Below are 20,821 nucleotides of genomic sequence, written 5' to 3'. Positions count from 1 at the left end.
ATTTACTGCTTTTAGCCTCCTAATTACAGGTTATGATTTCTTGCCTCTTTGTGTATCTGCTAATCTTTGGTTAGATGCCAGACAGAAAATTTTACCATGTTGGACATTATTAAGCTTTGTTTTGGTGTGCGGTTAAGCTACTTGAAAACCGTTTGATCCTTTTGGGTCTTGCTTTTTTGATTTGGTAAATAAGGCTGGAGCAGTGCTCACAGTCTAGGGCTAGTTAATTTCCACTACTGAGGCCAAGTCTTCCTGAGTACATTACCTAGTGCCTTGTGAATTTTGAGTTTTTCCCAATCTGGCTTGTGGGAACAGGTACTGTTTCCAGCCACACATGAGCACCAGGCATTGTTTCCTCATAATCTTTTTGGATGGTTCTTTCCTTGGCCTTTGATAGTTTTCCCACATGCATGTGTTTATCATTCTTCTACCTAGTACTCCATAGTGACCCTCTGTACATCCCTGGAGTTCTCTGTGCAGCTCTGTCCTCTCTGATACTCTCTCCTGTGAATTCTAGCCACTTTTGTCCCCTCAGGCTCTCAGCTCTGTCTCCTCAACTCAGGAAGTCTGCTGGGCTCCACTTTATTTCTATGTCCAGCTATGGCCTGGACAGTCTCAAGGTACTAAGCAAGGCTATTGATAGGGTTCGTTAAGTTTGTTTCCCACCTCAGGGATCACTGTCTTTTGTTGTCTGATAGCCATTGTCTTGAAAACCATCCTTTCATGTGGCTTTTTGTGTGGTGGGTGGGGGTTTAGTTTTGGGTTTTGTTTGTTTGTCTGTTTTTGGTTGTTTCAAGGGGGGAAGGTAAATCTGATCCCGGTTTTTCCATCTCGGTCATAGACGTATTTTATTTGTAGTAAGTACTACTTTTAGAGAGTTACTGGTGTTAATCAAGTAGATTGGTGCGTAGCTAAAGGCATTTTGTCTTATTTAGCTTTGCTCGTCATCCACTTCCCCTTACCTGGGAAAGCCACAGGGGCATATAGTTGTTAAGCTGATGAGGTGAAAGGACCCTCCCCCCATGTGGATGAGATGGCCCCAAAGGCCAGGAGTGGCCAGCAGATGAAGTTCAGTGGTCTTCCAAGTCAAGTGATTCTGGAGCTCTTCGTACGCCACTTCTCCAGATCCAGCTGATTGGCAGAGAGTGTCTACCATCATACCCTTCCCTTAGGTGCATCCAAATAGGCCCAGCCCTATTGTAGTTTACCAAGAGAGTTGTGCTCTTTGAAAAGCTCCTTCAGAGTTAGTTTCTGGTGTAACAGCTAAAGAGCATCATGGCTCTGAAGCATACTGTGTTGAACAAACAAAGAAAAATAATCACATTATACTGTGTCATCCTATTATAGTTCAAAAGGTACATTTCCATATGCTCTCATAAACTTTCTTATGGACTTCCGTATGGCTTTTCAGTAGTGCTTGAACCACACAAACAGAAAATTTGTTCAGATCTAAAAATGTTTTTTGCCCTATATGGCTTTAAACAGTGGATAAAGTAGACCTGCTTCAATACTGAAAGTTTTATAGATTTCTGGCCACTAGGTGGTGATATTGACAGTCCATTGACAAGTGGGCTTTACCTACTTTATACATTTATTACTGGAAGGTTTTACAACTGTGTAAACAATTAAAAATAACAAACTGGGAAAATCTGAAATAAAAAAATAAGCAAAATAACGTTCTAAGTGGTTGCAAATAATGAATTTTAGCACTATTGGTTATAGTTAAAAGGCAGGTAATTTTTGAGTGCTATAAATTCTCTTTGTAATTGTGAAGCCCTGAAAAGTACACTGCTGATAATTCTATAATGTTACCCACTTGCATGTATAGCACTTAGGATTGAACTGAAATCACAGAATACGATAGGGCTTATTAAATAATAGTTACATGTTATTTAGTATTTGGTACTATTTCTGTGACTTACTACTTTAGACTCCCTAAAAGATGTTAAGACTTAAAATCTAAGTAAGAGTTTCATACCTTAAAGTATCCTAACTTACAAGGTACTGTTCTGGTTGATTTCCAGTTGAAATCTAGTAAGATTTCTAGATTAGAAAGTCATTCATTTGGTTTATCAAAACTATTTTGTGTATAAGTTGGTTTTTTCATAAAATTGCTGTATTTGCTGTGTACTAAAACTTGGATATCTAGAATCCTCAAGGAGCGAATTACTTAGAAGAGCTGAGTTTCTCTCATAACAGAATAGTTAGGCACAATTTTTTTTCCAGTTTATGGAAGTTATCCTAAAATATATTAAATATTTCCCTGTATTCCTAATCGACCCAATAGAAGAGTTTGCCCTTTCTTGATGAGTCCAGATTCTTCTTTGAGTATCAGATTTTTCCCTCTTCTGTATGGCAAGGCCTTAAAAGCTTGTCAGGGTGTATTCTTTGCCCCTCTGTTGAATGACCGCAGACTACTGTGTCTTTGCGTTCCTGTGACTGCTTTTTATGGATTTTTTTTTTTTTTTTTTTTTTTTTTTGTCTTCTTGCTGTCACTTTTTGTTGCCAGTGGCTAGCAGTTTTTGTCAGGTTTCTTTCTTGCTGATTCTGGTTAAATAATGATGCTTACTTTGTGTGAGTGTAAAAGAAAAATACAGTCCATGAAGTTCTGAGTGATATGCATGGGTCTTAGTATGTGAATTTTGTAATTTTCAGATACTCAGTGCCTTATAAATATCTGGTTCTAAAATATGTATCAGAAATATTTAAATATTTAGAGGTGGTGGGTAGAATCAGAAAAATTGGGTGAGTAGGAGTGCCTGGCTGGCTCAGTTGGTTAAGCACTGCCTTCCGCTCAGGTCATGATCCCAGGGTCCTAGGATTAAGCTCCCTCTCAGGGTCCAGGCTCCCGGCTCAACAGGGAGTCTGCTTCTCCCTCTGCCAGCCCCACCTCCCCCCTGCTTGTGCTTTCTCTCACTCTCTCTTTCAAATAAATAAATAAATCTTAAGGGGAAAAAAAAAAAGAAAAATTGGGTAAGTGTGTACTTTTATTTTTGGCTCCTCTGGCCTTTCTTTCTCTAATTAGGAACCTCTTTGCTGTAGGATGGGATAAATACCTGACACCCTGGTGGCGGCGGACAATACTCCCCCACTCCTTGCTGTTTATTTTCTTTTTTATTTTTCTACTTCCCTATCCACTTGCTCCTTTTTGGATTTTGTTCTCTGTGCTTTATTATTCTACCTTTGGACTCTGTTCTTTATAGCTTTTGGTGGGAATGTTATAGACTTTGATATACGCCTTCTAGCAGCATTAAGGCTTAAAAAGCTGATGACACCTTTTGAAAGGTTTAGCATTAATTGAGTATTAAGAATAATTCCCACTACTTGAGTGATTTTTTTTTAACCCATATAGTTATTTTCATAAGATTTGCAGTTTTGTTTCTTGTGGCAATTGACCAGTTCTAACTTTGGCAATTACATTTAGCCGTTAAATTTTCTCCTCCCTCCCCCCCTCCCTCTCACCACCCTCGTTTCCTTTGGATTTTTCACTTCCTTTCTTTGTTTACTGCACCCCTGCTCGTAGTTGCCTGTATTCATGTGGAATAAATGATTCATGTCCATAATTCTGGTTCCTAGGAGATAAAAGTTTTATGCAGTGATGTTATTGATTATATTTCATTCGTTCTCTATAATGTGCTTTGTGTGGCACCTCTAGGCACGTAGCTCCCAGGTTAAGTATATATTTGAATATTTTCTGAGACTCCTAATTTATGGCTTGAATATCTAATCAGTCTATATCATAAAACAGGTTGTTAACTGGGTACTTTGTATCATAGCCAGAAGACTTGAATGCCACCTTATTAGGAAGGGAGGGACAGATTTGGGAGGCCACTGGTGTAATGCTGCACTGAGACATTTTACATTCCATCCGTGATAGGCACAATTTGGCAGAGATTAAATGTGCATGTATGAATTCATTGCATTGATTTCAAGACCAGAATTTTTATGTGAAACACATACTATTCTGCTTCTGCAACGTTAAGTTCACTTGAATTACCTCTACTCCCACCTGCAACATTTACACCGAATGTAACCTTTTGCCTACATTCATAGTCAAAACGAAAGAAGCATAACCTTGAAGTTGCTGGGTTATTTCAATCCTACCAGCAAACAGCTTTTGTGGTTCACTAATGGAAATAGCTCAGACTTTGGAGCGGAAGAATTGCAGTTGGGCGCCTCAGTAATGGATGGATTTGCTGCTTAGAATCTTCCTTGAGGCAAAGGAAGTGCACTGCCTATGCCATACTCAGTGTACTGTGCCATCAGCTTAATGACAGACTTCCTAAAAATCATTTCTGTCTTTGTTGCTATTTATTTCTTCAGTCCCTATTTGTCAACTTTAATTTTTCTCCGTTTTTGGTGGTTTGTGACAATTGGGGGTCTCATTCCGAAATAACAACCGAAATTCATATTGATCACTTTGTAAGCCCTTAGCAGTGCGGTAACATCATTGTGCATTAGCCTTGAGTGAGAGAGAGAGTGTGTGTGTGTGTGTGTGTTTGTGTGTGTGTGTGTGTGTGTGTGTGTTGAATCACTACCAGTGTGTTAAGAGAAGTGGGAAGAAAAAAATACACCAGAGAGACCCTAAAGGCCTAGGTTCCAGTCCTGGATGTCTCTGCCATCGACTAGTTGTGTGAATTTTTCATTAAATCTCTCTGGGCCTCAATTCCCTTATCTTTGAAATCACGTTGGACTAGAGAATGTCTAAGTCAGTTCTTGGTTTAAAATTCATTGTGCTTCTCTGCACAGTAAAACACTCAACTTGGTGCCTCATTAGTTATACTTGGAGGTTAGAGATTTGATATGGCATTCTTTTAGTGCTCTTTTAATACGATAATCAGTCGTATGTTCTTAGATTTGTTTTATATACAGATATGCTGAAAAAAGTGGGTTTTCTTATCTTCCAGGACAGTGGCTTTGTGCATATTCATACTCCAATAATCACATCCAATGACTGTGAGGGAGCTGGAGAACTGTTCCAAGTTGAGGTAAGTTGTGCTTCCCATCTTGAGGGATAGGTTGCTCTTTGATATTTTTCTTCGGAAGGTTTGCTTTAAATTTAATAACGGCTGTGTGGATAGACCATAGCTAGAACTTGAAGTTTTGTCAATAGTAATCCTTAAAAAGCATATAGAGAAAATTCAAACTTCTCTGATTTCCTGTCCTACTGGCTATATTACTGACATTGTGACTGAAAGGAATGAATTTTTAATTTAGTACTCCATTTGCTCTCCTATGTAACTGTGAATTGGTGAACTAGAGAAATTTGAAGAGATTAATAAAGCTTTTAAGATCTCTTTCACGCACATTCAAGCCCCAGTTAATATTTTTGGATGTAAGTCATATTTTAAAAGATAAAATAAGAAAAAACATACATGTGCATATTTTCTTTTCCAAAGTCTTTAAAGAACACATTTATTTTATAAGAAATTATTTATGTTCCATGTATCTCATGAAGGCTCTGATTTTTATTCTTTGTTCAACAATAATTTTTTGAGCTCCTGGTATATGCCAGGCATTGTCAGCTTGCCCTTGTTGCATATTATTTAAAAGTAACCAGTTTTTCTTACTTGTGGGCAGTTGAAAGCCTTTCATTTACCAATTTCACAACCTGTTAAACATCATTGGCCAGTAGTATAATAATGGGCAGAGAGAAATGTATGTTGATAAACGGTGCTTTTTGTATTTCTTTCATTTATGTAGTGATTTCTTTATCTCTAAGATGTCAGGATTCTTATTTATACATCTGGGTGATTCTATCAAATGGCAAGACCTGTGTATAACTGCTCTGTTCTGGTTCAGTACATTCGGACTCTTGATAATGATGCTCTTTTTATTAATGAACAAAATATTCACTGGGAGAAGTTGTCCTGGTGTGTTGAAGTCATTGTTCAAAATGATAATCAAATGCTGTCTGTATTCATACATAGTTTAAAGAAATCTTGATAAGCCTTCTGCAAAAAGCAGAATAAAAATGCTTCATTGAACATTTAAACTGGGAATGTTAGCATCTGTAAATGTGAGTTCAAAGAAGGCAGCAAATGATAAAATAACAATACATAAATTGTGAAAAACATTCTCTTCTAGGTGTTTATGTTGTTTGTTTTCTCTTTGCACCTTAGTAGTCTTTGTTGAAGTGAGGAATTACCCACCTTAAATACATTTCATAATCCTTTAATCTAAACCACTGAATATTAAAAAGGAAATGACAGGGAAGGAAAGGTATAATTTAAAGGAGTTTTACAAATAAGAAAGTAATTATTAAAGAGATCCAAATTAAGCAAGTAAAAAAAAATTGTAACATACTGAAATAATGATACATTTGGAGATAACTACTTTGCTACCAGGGAAATCCCATAAGCAAGTCTGAATGATAACAGTATGTGTATTTTGGCCTTTAAACAATACAAAGCAAGTTACCAGGTAAGTATAAATATAGAGGAAGGGAAAATACATATTTCTGAAGCTAAACAAATGAGAAGTGTTCAGCGTTTGTAGCCTTTCAGGGCCACGTTGAGGAATTTCACATTCCTGGGCTCCTGCAGTCAGGCTGTACATCAGATCTCAGCAGTTTGTGGCTTTTATCACCTGCTGGTCTTTGTTGCTTTCAGAAGTTTGGTTTAGAAGACTTGTCTTCTGCCCCTGCCAACCGTCTACCCTTTGAAAGCAGGACCTTCTTATTCCCACCTCACACATGTCTGTACAATACTTTCATTGTGTTAATTTTGTCCTGACTGCGTGTTAAGGCATTGGGGTTTGAATCTTGGTACCCCACTGTTAGGTGGAAGTGGACTTTCATATTTAAATTCTTCCTTCTCTTGGGGTGTGTGAGTGGCTCAGTCAGTTAAGTGTCTAACTCTTCATTTCTGCTCAGGTCAGGATCTCAGGATCGTGAAATCAAGCCCCACATCGGGCTCCACACTGGGTGTGGAGCCTGCAAGGATGCCTGGTACACACCCGGGTTTGAGGGCAGCAGTAAAAGGCCATTTTGAAATGCGCAATAAGGACATACACTTCTCAGAGCGCCTGGGTGGCTCATTTGGTTAAGCGGCTGCCTTCGGCTTGGGTCTTGATCCCAGAGTCCTTGGATCAGGTCCTGTATCAGGCTCCCTGCTTGGTGGAGAGCCTGCTTCTCCCTCTCCCCCACTAATCTTGCTCGTTCTCTTACTGTCTCTCTCACTCTCACTCTCTCTCACTCTCAAATAAATAAATAAAATCTTAAAAAAAAAAAAGAACATACACTTCTCTAGTATGCTGTTGAGAAGTGATAGCATGTCCCATCATTTTAGTTCCTTTTTCTTTTTCCTGCTTTCTGTTTCCTGCTTTAAGGCTTGGGATGTTTGTTAAGGTTTGGGTACTACTGAACACGTATGTAGGAGTTTTGTTAAGGCATGCATACATTATTCAGCAGACATTTGTACCGTCTGTGTTCAAGATGCTAGGTTGTCTTGAGAAGATAAAAGAGATTAAAGGCAAGAATTAGAGATTATGGCAAAAATGAGTGTTGATGGAGCATAAGATGAAACTGCCTTATGTATATATTTGAAGTTATAGTCAACAATCGCAGGTGGTATGGAATCTAGAGGAAAATTGGTCAATGAGGATTGACTTGGGCAGGAAAATATTCAAATTTCTGAATTTCTGACTAGACTGTAACCTAGGGAGAATATTTCCAGTACGAGAACAAGTGAGCAGAAATGATTGTGGGGTTTTCAGTGGACTCTGGATGGACAAATTAGAAGGTTCATATTGGCGAATGGTAAGAAATAAAGTTGGATGGCTATAGGAACAAAAAGATGGAACAGGTTTTAAAAAAAAAAAAAACTTTATTGAGATATATGTTACATGCCATTAAATTTACCCACTTACAATACAGTTCCATGGTTTTTAGTATATTCACAAGATTGTGCAGCCATCAATCACTACAATCTAAATTTAGAGCCTTTTTATCACCCCAGAGTGAAACCTGGTACCCATTAGCAGTCTCTCACCATCCCCCCTCCCAGTTCTAGGTAACCACTAAACCACTTTCTATAGATTTGCCTTTCGAGGAGCCATTTCATATGAATGGAATCATACAACATAGGGTCTTTTGTGTTTAGCTTTTTTTTTCTCAGCAAAATGTTTTTGAGATTCATTCACGTTGTAGCATTTATCAGTACTTCATTCCCTTTTATATTCAGCTGGTATACAGTTGTGTAGATGTACAGCATTTTGTTTATCCATTTGGCAGTTGATGGGTATTTGGATTGTTTCTACCTTCTGGCTATTATGAATAATGCTACTGTGAACATTTGTGAAAACATTTCGATGAGCATATGATTTCATGTCTCTTGGGTGGAATTGCTGAGTCATATGGTAACTCTGTGTTTAATATTTTGAGAAGCTGCCAAACCATTTTTCAAAGTGGCTGCACCATTTTATATTCCCACCAGCAATGCTTGAGGGTTCCAGTTTCCCCACATCATTGCCAACCCTTATTATTGCCCTTCTTTTTTTTATTATAGCCATACCTAGAGGGTATGAAATTGTCTCTCATTATGGGTTTCCTTTTTGCTTTTGAACATTTACAACTTATACGTAAATGTGTAATTCACATTTGAGCTTTTAAAATTACAGTTCTGTTATGTCAAAATGTGATAGATAAATGGTCACACATTATGAAATTAAATTAGGCTGAGAAAATCTAAGAGTAATACTTCATATAATAGGGAACGTTATTCAAGCCTTAGAATTTATACTTTAAATACTTTTTAAAGCTGAGAATGAACTGAAAGTGTAAGCCTGTTAAATGGAACCCAAGAAGACGTGTACTTTTATATCTGAATCTCATACTGTAAAGAGTCTCATGCTGTATCTCATACTATATGTTGAAGTTTGGCATTAGTTTGGTTTGCTTGTGTGTGTGTGTGTGTGTGGTTATATATGTGACATAAAATTTCCCATTTTAACCATTTTTAAGTGTACAATTCAGTACCATTAATAATATTTACAGTGTTGTACAACCATTCCCACTGTTTCTTAAAACTTTTTCATCACTCCAACAGAAACTCTATAGCAAAAGTTCTCCTCCCATACCCCTTACCCCTAGTAACCTCTAATCTACTTTTTGGCTCTATGGCTGTCTTGTTCTGGATATTTCATATAAATGGAATCATACATGATATATGGCCTTTTGTGCCTGGCTTCTGTTGTAGCATGTATCAGAATTTCATTTCTTTTTATTACTAAATAATATGCTGTATGGATATACCTGTTTAACCATTTATTGATAGACATTAAGTTGTTTCCACTTTTTGATTATTATGGATAATGCTGCTGTGAACATTTTTGTACGAGTTTTTGTTTGAACACTTCTTTTCAGTTCTTTTGAGTATATACCTAGGAGTGGAATTGCTGGGTCATATGGTTATTCTCTGTTTAACTGATAGAGAAACACCCAAATTATTCTCCATAGTGGCTGCACCATATTATAGTCCCACCAACAATTCATGAGGCTTCCACTTTTTTTTTTTTTAGATTTTATTTATTTGAGAGAGAGATCACGTGTGTGCGAGTGGGGGTAGGGGAGGAAGAGAATCTCCACAGACTCCTCACTGAGCAGAGCCCAATGTGGAGCTCAACTCCATGCCCCTGAGATCCTGACCTGAGCCCAAATCAGAAGTCAGACACTTAACTGACTGAGCCACCCAGGCACCCGGAGGATTACACTTTCACTGCATCGTTGCCAATGCTTGTTATTTCCAGTCTCTGTTACAGCCATTCTAATGGATCCATTATCTCATTGTGGGTTTGATTTGCACTTCCTTAATGGCAAGGTCGTTGAGCATCTTTCTGTGTGCCTGTTGGCCATTTGTATATCCTTGGAGAAATGTCTATTTAAGTCTTTTGTCAATTTTTTAATTGTCTTATTTGTCTTTTTGTTGTTGAGTTATAAGAGTTTCTTTTCTATTTTAGAAACAAATCTATCCCCTGCATCGCCCTAGCAGTGTGAAGTCTCTGATTACGGCCCTGGCTGGCTCAGCCATGGGTACGCCCACAGTCACCTAGAGGTGGCGGTGATTCTGGCTGGGCTCTCTTTGGCTGTCTCTTTCCCAGACCACACCCAGCTCTGAAACTCCACTAATTCCAGGCTGATTGCTCCATTGTTTCAACAGTATTCACAGACTGATCCAGTCAAATTTATGGTCCTTTAAAGGTATACTTTCCAAAGTCAATGTTTGAAATTTATCCTGAGCCCAAAAGGTCTCCTCCCTGCTGTCTCTCAGTTTCTCTCCAGCAGATTAGCAGGTCTACAGTTTATCCTTTATCTCCAGTGTCCAAAGCCTCCCATTTGCCTTTCAGCATGACCTTTTTTTTTTTTTCAGAGCACCCTTAGGTTTGAACTTTTCCACATTCTGTGGCAAATGAAGTCAGTTCCTTTAAAAAAAGAGATTTGGGGAAGTGTTTTATGGCCTGCTTCTATCCCCAGGCGAAATCTCTGAACAAGGCTGTAGTGCTGGAGGCAGGGACAGTGGGGACTTCTAAGTGACATCCCGAAATAAGAACCAAGCTCAGTGGAGTGGGTGGCTGCAGCTCCAGGTCTCCTAGGTTTGCCTCGCCCACCCCATGAGCCTGGACAAGAGAATCAGGGCCTAGTATTCTTAGTGCCTTGCCCAAGGCAGAGCCTCCTTCTGACCAGCAGCGACTGGGCAGAAGAAGGGAGCCCCCACGTCTTGGCCACACTCACCCAGAACTTAGTTAGCGTCAGCAGCAGGTAGCTGTGGGCGAGGTGAGAAATGCTGGCATGCTGCCCCTACTGCTAAGGTAATCCTCTGACTGGGACCTGAGGGGTTCAAAAGAGCTCTCTGTCTTTGGCTGTTTTATTAGTCTGGAGTGAAGTTTCTGTCATGCTGAGCTTTGATGGGGAAGGAAGGGGGAGTGGGTTGTCATTCAAACACCGCTTGTTCTTACCAAGTTTTAGTAGATTGTCTTGAATAGATGCTTCTTTATTTGCTATATGTCCTTAGGACCATTTTCAGGAACTTTGGCTAGGGTGGAGGCAAGGGTTTTTTTTTTTTTTTAATTTTTTTATTTTGTGACTTTCATCAATTTCACTGAAGAGTGGGTCTGCAGATCTATCATGCTAAAGTTGAGAGTTAAAAAGGAAAAAAAAAAAGGCTGTCACTTTGGACTACTTTTTACCACAGCAGTCCTCAATTTCCTCACTTGTAAAATGTGATTGACACAATGCTTACAGGTTGTAAGGATTAAGTGAGATGACACATATGAAAACTTAAAATTGCTATTCAAAAATAAAACTTAATATGCAGGAGCAGACTGATATTAGCAACAAAACTTTCTCTTTTCCAAATCGTTGTGTATTATAGAAATGGTAGCAAGAAGTTACTGGACCTCAGGAATTTGGGTGCTTGTAAGTTTTTATAGCTAAGTTACTTATGGCACATATCATTTTGGTTCTGCTTGATGTTTGCACTTTTTAATATTTTTACCTGTTTCTTTTTTTTTTTTTTTAAAGATTTTATTTATTTATTTGACAGAGATAGAGACAGCCAGCAAGAGAGGGAACACAAGCAGGGGGAGTGGGAGAGGAAGAAGCAGGCTCATAGCAGAGGAGCCTGATGTGGGGCTCGATCCCATAACGCCAGGATCACGCCCTGAGCCGAAGGCAGACGCTCAACCGCTGTGCTACCCAGGCGCCCCTGTTTCTTTTAAACTTCAGATGTTATGGGGGCTAACCCAGGTCAAACCTCTTACCAAAACAGCTTTTTTAGCTGACATTAAGCTTTTTCTTCTTCCAAGTCTGTCGTCCTTATGCTCAGTTGCTATAGCCTCTTTGGACATTCAGTTGTTCTTTACTGCTTTTTGGGGGGTTTTTTGTTTTTAACCTCTATTTTGTTTCCTTACCTAGACTGCAAGCTTCTTATGGGGAACTACCTGACAGTGGTGAGACACTTGGATACTTGTTGATTAATATTTTCTCTGGGCTCTTTTAGCTTTGCAGAACTTTCATCCTGAAGAGATTAGTCCTTTTTCTGTCGAGGATGTTTATTTCTGTTAAGGAGGTCCAGTTTCTGCATGTGAAAAAGGCCCAGGACACATCTAGGAAAATAGATAAGAGACTCGCACTAGTGTTTGCCTGTGCATGGGGCCTACTGTTCTGTATGCTTTGAATTTTTAATCATCTGCTTGTATTGCTTAAAAACAAAAATTATATGTAAAAGTTACACTGGTCAAAAGTTACAAAGGGGTAAAGTAAAACGTTAGTTTCCCTCCCACTGCTGACTCCCAGCTAGCCTGGTTCTCCTTGCTATAGGCAGTCACTGTTATCTTTTTCTCTAGAGAGTTTGTACCAATTTTTATTTCTGTCAGCAGTATGTGAGTGCTGTTTCTCATGAATCATATGTCAGAGTGTGTTACCAAATGCTTTAACTTTTTTTCTCCAATTTTAACCAGATATATTAACCTTTTCATTTACAAAACTAATCAAAGAGGAGAAAGAAAGAAAATGCTATACTAGATTAAGAGAAGCAAATCTGTTTTCAGGGCACTGAGAAGAGAACTGATTTGATAACCATGTTTTTGCTGCTTCTACTGTGAAGTGAGGATTTTGTGAATCAACACTGTGGTTTGGGGGGAAAAAATCCCTCAGACTGTGAACCGATACAGCGTGCTGCTACTAGGTCTTATTCAGAAGACTGAACTATTTCTTCCACCCTACGGCATCCACCAAGTGGAGTGCATTCTTAAAATGATTTAATCCCATCAGCCACACAACTGGACTAAAACTGCACTATTTGCTTCATCCTATAAATATTTGTTAATCCTCCTTTCTTGTGAAAAGTACTGTGCTAGTGCTATTTGACTTACAAAGTTATTTCTGTTTTGCCTCTCAGCAACATGAATTTGCAAGATATTTTTAAATGGGAAAAACAAAATCCTACAATAATAAATGCCACCAAAATAATGTAACTTTGAAAGCTAGCCATATTAAAAGAAAATTGCAGATACTACAAGGATACGTTTTAAGTCAAATCACTAAGAATATAAAAACACTGTGAAATCTGAAGCCAATCATGCTCGGGTTCATAATTTTAAAATAGTTTTACTTTGATTTAGGTGCCAGCATTTTAATCTGATGGTAGATCAGACTAATAACATCTAATCTTTATACAGTACGTTAAGTCAAATAATATTTGTATAGTACTTTACTGCCGTATATGTTATTTCATTGGTGTTTTTTATAATGTTAGACCACTAGACCGGATTTCTAAAAGGAGTAATCCCATTTTATTAGCTTTAAGTAATCCAAGTAGAAAAAGAAAGAGAAAAAACATTTATTGAATACCAAGTATATTTCAGGCACCATGTCAAGTTCCTTTATATAACATAATCTTTTCAGCAACCCTTTGAAGTAGGAATTAGTTTTCCTTTGGAAGAGCAGAAACCATGTGTTTGTTTCTTGTACATTGTTGTATAATACCTGGCACATTCTCTGCACATGGTAGGTGCCTTAGAAATATTTGTTGAATAAATTATCTTTTATTTTTACATGAGGAAACCAGGCTCAGATTAAAAAACAAACAAACTTACCAAAGCCACATAGTAAGGGAGAGTTGTAGTTTTAACGAGATCTGTTTGGCTGTAAAGTAAATGCTGTTTGTACACACCACATTGACTTCTGAAGTTGGCTTTTGAGAAACAATACCAAAACTTTAAAGTTCTGAAGTTCAAGATTTTTTATGAGGTAGCAGACTGTTAAGGATGAGCACCACGCTAAAGCCTTTTCTTTTCGGCCACTCTTCAAGCCAACCTTTTATTTTCCTGGGGAAAGGACAATAATAACATTTACTGATAGCCTACTGTTGACGAGAATTTGAAGTACTGCTCTTTTTCGTATAAGTAACCTATTAGTAATGCTTAATTCATTTTACTAAATATCACATAGGTACCAAATAATACAAGCTATATAGACCATATAAAGCATGCACCTATACTCACTACTAACCTTAAGAAATAGAACATTATTAGTGCCTTTGATTCCCCACTTTGTTCTTTCCCCATTCCATCTCCCTCCTTTTTCCCACTGTGACAATTATTTTTTTCTGTGCTTTAAAAAAATTAGTTTTACCACATGTGTGTGCCTGTAGGCAAAATATTGTTTCTTTTTGCGTGGTTTTCAACTTAACACAGTGGAATCACACTATTCTGTGATAAGTTGGGTTTTGGGTTTGGGTTTTTTTTTTTTTGGTGTTTGTTTTCTCAGTGTTTTGTTCCAATTCAGTCCAAATTTGTGGGAAATAGGATTCAAGCATTAATATTTTTAAGGCTGTCTGGGTGATTCCAATATGCCTTCAAGAGTATATATGAAATAGTGCAAGAGCATGTTTTTAACTTCAGCTTTGCTACATAAATCCAGATTTTGCCTGTAGAGAAGAATGAATTTAAACTCCCACCAGTAGGGTGTGCTGTTCCACATCCTTGCCAACACCTGACAGTTTTAGACTTCTAAAATTTTAAGAATCTCATGGATATAAAATGAGATCTTGATGTGATTTCAGTTTGCTTTTCTCTAATAAATTTTGAGATTGAGAATCTTTTCTTGTGATTATTGGCCACTCATTTCCTCCTCTATAGTATTTTCTATTGTGTTGTCTTTTCATAGCGGCATTTTTATATTCTGGATAATATTTACCCTTTGTTGAGTGTACTGTTGCAGATATTTTCTCAGTTTTTTACTTGCCTTTTTTTTAATACTGTCTTTTGGTAAAGAGTTCTTAATTTTAATGTCAAGTTTCAATCCTTTCCTTTATGATTGGTGCTTTTGAATCTTTTGAAGAAATCCTTTATTATCTCCTAAAAATTGTATAGTTTGTGCATTACACATACATGTATTTAATCTACTTGGGACTGAGTTCTGAATATAATGTAAGAGTCCAATTCTTTTTTAATGGATAACCACTTCAGTACCATTTATTGAATAATTCGTTCTTCTTCCTGTGATCACAGTTGCCAGCTTTGTCATAAATCAAGTTTCCATGTATGTGTGTTTCTGTATTTTCTAGTCCAGTGGTTTATCCGTATGCCAGTGACTCACTCTCTCTCAAGTGCTGTAGCTCTTTGAGAAATCTTACTATTTAGTAAGACAAATCCTACCCTTCTTTACGAGTTTCCTGGCTATTTGTGATTCTTTTCTCTTGCATATAAACTATCAATCATCCTGAGAAGCTCCAAAAAAAAAAAAAATTGTTTGGCCTTTAATTGGAATAACACTGACTCTGTAGATCAGTTTGGAAAGACTGGTATTTTAATGGTATTGAATTCCTGTCCCTGGACATGGTATATCACTCTATATATTTAGGAGTTTTTCAGATCTTTTCAATAGAGTTTAATCATTTTCTTTATAAAGATCATGAATATCTTGGGGCGCCTGGGTGACTCAGTCATTAAGCATCTGCCTTCAGCTCGGGTCATGATCCCAGGGTCCTGGAATGGAGCCCTGAATCAGGCTCCCAGTAGGGAGGCTGCTTCTCCCTCTCTCTTACCTGCTGCTCTCCCTCCTTGTGTGCTCGCGCGTGTTCGTGCGTGCTCATGCGTGTTCACGCGTGCTCACGCGTGCTCTCTCTGTCAAATAAAAAATCTTAAAAAAAAGATCATAAATATCTTTTTATATTTATTCCTAGACACTTTATATTTTTTGTAGCATTAATGTTCTGTTTATCTTTGGAAAGTGTATTTTTCAGTTACTGGGTACAGTGTTCAGTATATGTGTATTAGAACAAGATTATTAAATTGTATGTGTAGATATGTAACGTGCTTATTGGTATTTAATATACTTTATCTGCCATTTACTGGTTATTTAAAATCCTGTTTTTCCATTTTTCTTATAGTTTTTGCTTTATGTGTTTTTCAGGCCATGTTTTTGGGTAAACACAAATGTAGACCTACTTGTTGATACAATCAATCTATAGCTATGTAGTGGGCCTCCTCCTTTCTAGCTCTGTTTTTTGCCTTATTGTCTATTTTGTTTGATAGTAATTTAACCATACCAACTTGGTTTTTATCACTATTTGTTTGCCATGCTTTTTACTATCATTCATCCTTTTACTGTTAACCCCTTTTTTGTTTGTTTGTTTGTTTAAAATATGTGTCTGGGAAACAGCATACAGCTTAGGTTTTTAAAAACATTTAATCACTTAGTCTTTGGCCTTTTCCTGTTTAATTTAGTCCACTAATGTTTTTTGTGATTGCTTCTGCATTTGGATTTTTTAAAACATTTTGTGTCTTTTTTTTTTTTTTTTTAAAGATTTTATTTATTTGACAGAGAGAGACAGCCAGCAAGAGAGGGAACACCAGCAGGGGGAGTGGGAGAGGAAGAAGCAGGCTCATAGCGAAAGAGCCTGATGTGGGACTCGATCCCGGAACGCCGGGATCACGCCCTGAGCTGAAGGCAGACGATTAACCGCTGTGCCACCCAGGCGCCCCAAAACATTTTGTGTCTTTGTCCTTTTTTTTCTTTAAAAAAAATCCCTCCCTTTTTTGCCTTCTTTTGAAAAAAATTAAATGTTTTTTCCATATCATTTTTTTAATGCTACTTATTTAGAAGAGACTGATGAGGTAAAGAAGAAGGGAGAATATAAAGCAGTGATTCTTAGTCTTGACCACATATTTAATTCACCTAAAAACATTAAAAGATATGAATGCCTAGGCTCTGCCCCCCAAAATTCAAATTAATTGGTCTGAGATATAGCCTGGCATGGGGAATTTCTAAAGCTTACCAGATGCCATCAATATTGAAAGCTACTGCCTTTGGAGAAACTCTTAAATATATGACATTAAAAGTAGTCACAGACTTAAAAAGCTAGGTGACTATGACCAACATCCTTTTCTCCCTATTGCTCTTTGCCTCTGCCAACTAGGAGAATTCACTAGCTAGTTCATGTTTTTTTTCTGGTATATACTAGTATGCCCAGATTTATGTTGTGTCATATGTTGAGAATTACTTATTTTAAAAAAATTTTTTTAATTAAAATGAGCGGGAGAGCACCTGGCTGGCTCAGTCAGTGGAGCATGCAACTCTTGCTTGACCTTGCGATCAAGCCCCATGTTCGGTGTAGAGATTACTTAAAAATAAAATCTTTAGAAATAAAATGAGCTGGTCCTCAAATCTTTTTTTATCCAGGAGATAAAGCTGACACATGAAGTTGTAGGCAGAATAACTAAATGTTGAATTGGATTTTCTAGGATAATTATACAGAATAATTTGTACAGAATTATTAAATGTCAACTGTGCTTCACATTTTGTTTTATAAGTCAGCTCAGAGAGTTCTCTGACAAGGAGAAATTAGGTGCTAGAGTGATCAGAGATGTCCACAGGGTAAAGTAGGCAGTTTATGACCCTTTTTGATATTTCTGTCTTTGATTTTTGCTCCCAACTTTGTCTTTCACTTTCTGCTTACAAAAGAACCCAGATTCATGTCGGGTCCATTTCCAGAAAGTAAAATTGGTAGGAGTTTGAAGAAGGGAAAGAAGCCCATAGTGAGAAACAAGCCTATAGGGTGAATATAGGGTGATGCATATCACTTACTTAATGCAATAATTAATTCTTTTTCTCAACTAATATTGAGTACATGACCTGTGCTGGGAATATAATGGTGAAAAAGTACACAGAGGTTTTTTTCCTTAAGAATTTATGTATATTTGTAAAAAGGGAAGGAAGCACAGTTAAGTAAAATATATAGTGTATTAGGTATTGTAGTAACTGTCTAAAATAGCTCCCTAGTGTATTCCGCTTCCCAATATTAAAACCCTTCTGTTGTCCCCTCCTGCACTTCATTTGAGCTGTTTCTGTTAACCAGTAGAGCAAGATAGAAATGAAGCTTCCTCGGCTAGGTCAAAACCTCAATTTTCGTCTTTTGGAATGTTCACCCTGGGGCAAGCCACCATCTGTGTAAGAAGACTGACTACCACGAGGCCATCATGCTTTGAGCTAGCCCACAGTAGTCATGTGGGAAAGCTAAGTGATAAGAAAGATTCCTGGCTAGCACCCAGCTGTTTGAGCCATCCCAGCTAAGGTACCAGACTTGTAGTTGAAGAAGTCATCTTGGATATCTAGCCCAGTTGAGCCTTCAGATGACTTCAGTCCCAGCAGCCATTTGGCCATAAACACATGAGACACTCCAAGCAAGAACCACCCAGATAAACCTAGGCAACCCACAGAATCATGAAAGAGCAATAGACATTTGTTTTAAGCTACTAAGTTTTAGGGTGCTATGTTACTCAGCAGTAATCAGAACAGATGGTGATTTGTACCATGGAATAAATTAAAGTTTGGGGAATGGAGGTTAGGGAATTGGGTGGGGGGGATTCAAGTTTAAATTGGATGGTCATAAAAAGACTCAGAAGATACTCAGAAAACATGATGGATGTGAGGGAGCGAATGAAGTTGATGCCTGCAGGAAGGACATCCTCCAGTTAGAAGGAACAGCAAGTACAAAGGCCCTGTGCCTGGAGCTGCATAAATAACCAGGAAGGTCAGAAATAGCCATGAAGGCCAGTGTAGATGTAGTGAATGAGGGGAAGAATAGCACGAGTTGAGATCGGATTGGTATAGCAGGTTGGGAGTAGTTGCAGATTATATAGGGCTCTGATGATGGACTTCATATGGTACAATACTCTTCTTTATAACAAACGTATGTTGTAATCCGTTTTCTCTCCTAAAGTGCAATATAGATAATAGAAGCTTTTTATGCACTTAATTTTATTTTATTTATTTTTTTTTAAAGATTTTATTTATTTATTTATTTGACAGAGATAGAGACAGCCAGTGAGAGAGGGAACACAAGCAGGGGGAGTGAGAAGGAAGAAGCAGGCTCATAGTGGAAGAGCCTGATGTGGGGCTCGATCCCATTACGCCGGGATCACGCCCTGAGCCGAAGGCAGACGCTTAACCGCTGTGCCACCCAGGCGCCCCTACGCACTTAATTTTAAAAAAGAAAACAATACAATGTTCCCAACTTCCTTATGAAGAAGACATGAGATGAAAGTAACATAATTTGCATATTTTGTTATATGAATGCTGTGGTATGAAAAGTCTAGAATACAAGTAGCCATTACATAGAGTTGCTGACTTTGAGAGCTGTATATTAGGACTTAGGGAGGTGTGTTACGTTAGTGACTCAAATGCCATGAAAAATGTTGCTAATGGTGATGGGATTTTGTGATGTAGTAAATTTTTTTTTTTTTTTTTTTCAGAGAAAGCAGGCACGTGTGTGGGGCAGAAAGGGCAGAAGGAGAGGGAGAGAGAATCTTAAACAGGCCTTACACCCAGTGCAGAGCCCAACTTGGGGCTCAATCCCACAACCCTGAGATCATGACCTGAGCTAAGAGTCAGATGCTTAACTGACTGAGCCACCCAGGCGCCCCTATAGTAATTCTTGGTGGAGTTCTATATCAGACAAAGTACAGGCTTCCCTAGGAGAAATGCATTAATTAGCATGGAGGGTACATTCTGGAAAATTCAGAGTATATTTAAAGAACAAAATTCACATAATGCACATGAATGTTGCATGGGATATTTGAAACTCTGGTAGTACCCACTAAACTCCAATACTGCTCCCTAATCATTGTGATAATCAGCAGCATTCCCACTAGAAACCTCAGATACAAGGCTTTGCAGGACAGTGTAAGAACTTTAACTCTGAGTGAGAAAAGTCATTACGGAGTTCTATGCAAAGGAGTAACATAAATCACTTATGTTTTAATAAAATCATTCTGGCTGCTGTATGGAGAATAAATGGTAGGTGGGTAAGTACAGAAGAAGAAAAACCAGTTAAGAATCTAATGCAGTAATCCAGATGGATAGATGATAGGAGTTTAGACCAGAGTTGAAATGGTAGATCCTAAAATGTGGTTAGATTCTGGATATATTTAGAAAGTAGTTTATGCATGTCAGTACCAGGGCACATTTTCTTTCTTTCTTTCTTTCTTTTTTTTTTTAATCATCTCTATTCCTGGCTTATGTTTTCCCAGTTACTTAACGTTGGCTAGTTCACATCTGCTAGAGACTTTTAAACTTTTAATATGGAGGAGATTGTTTTTTTTCTACAAATGGTTGTTTCCATTGCTAATTTTTTTAATCTTTTTATTTTTTTATCATGATATGTATACTGTTTAATCCCTAAGCCCTATTTCTCCCACCACCCCACCCACCTCCCCTCAGTAGCTATCAGTTTGCTTTCTATAGTTAAGAGTCTGTTTCTTGGTTTGTCTTTCTCTCTCTCCTTTTTTTTTTCTTTGCTGGTTTGTTTTGTTTCTTAAGTTCCACATTTGAGTGAAATCATGTGGTATTTGTCTTTGATTTACTTCGCTTAGCATAATACTCTCTAGCTCTATCCATGCTATTGCTAATTAAATAATTAAATAATTAGGGCTGACTGGGTGGTTCAGTCTGCTAAGCATCTGACTCTTGGTTGAGGCTCAGGTCATGATCTCAGGGTCGTGAGATGGAGCCCCTACATGGGGCTCCACGCTCAGCACAGGGGTCTGCTTGAGATTGTCTCCCCCTCTCTGTGCCCCTCCCCCAATCACTCTCACTCTCTCTCAAATAAATAAATAAAATCTTTTAAAAATAATTAGCATAAATTAAATAAAGTATAAAGTGGATTTTCCTTTTTTCTTTCTTTTTCTTTTCTTTCTTTCTTCTTTTTTTTTTTTTTTTTTTTGCTTCCGAGATCAGACAAGATCGGGCGCCTTCAGGAGGTATGGCCGGAGACTCTTTTTTTTTTTTTTTTTTGTTAACGTGAACTTTAATGTTGCTGTC

The 20,821-nt window shown here is 37.8% G+C and overlaps 1 protein-coding gene across 2 annotated transcripts in view; it reads left to right on the top strand.

Moving 5' to 3' along the window:
• The window catches only part of NARS2 (asparaginyl-tRNA synthetase 2, mitochondrial), a 131,877-nt gene that overhangs the window by 9,903 nt on the left and 101,153 nt on the right, over window positions 1–20,821 (top strand). For both annotated transcript variants that reach the window (XM_087868187.1, XM_045816181.2), the window contains exon 5: window positions 4,908–4,988. In XM_087868187.1, the coding sequence (XP_087724313.1) occupies window positions 4,908–4,988 (81 nt within the window). The remainder of the gene's footprint in view (window positions 1–4,907; window positions 4,989–20,821) is intronic.

This window comes from Ursus americanus, chromosome 16, assembly GCF_024610735.1.
Source record: "Ursus americanus isolate L20-20 chromosome 16, mUrsAme1.1.p, whole genome shotgun sequence".
NCBI classification, from domain to species: domain Eukaryota; kingdom Metazoa; phylum Chordata; class Mammalia; order Carnivora; family Ursidae; genus Ursus; species Ursus americanus.
This window is presented reverse-complemented; position numbering and strand designations above follow the sequence as displayed.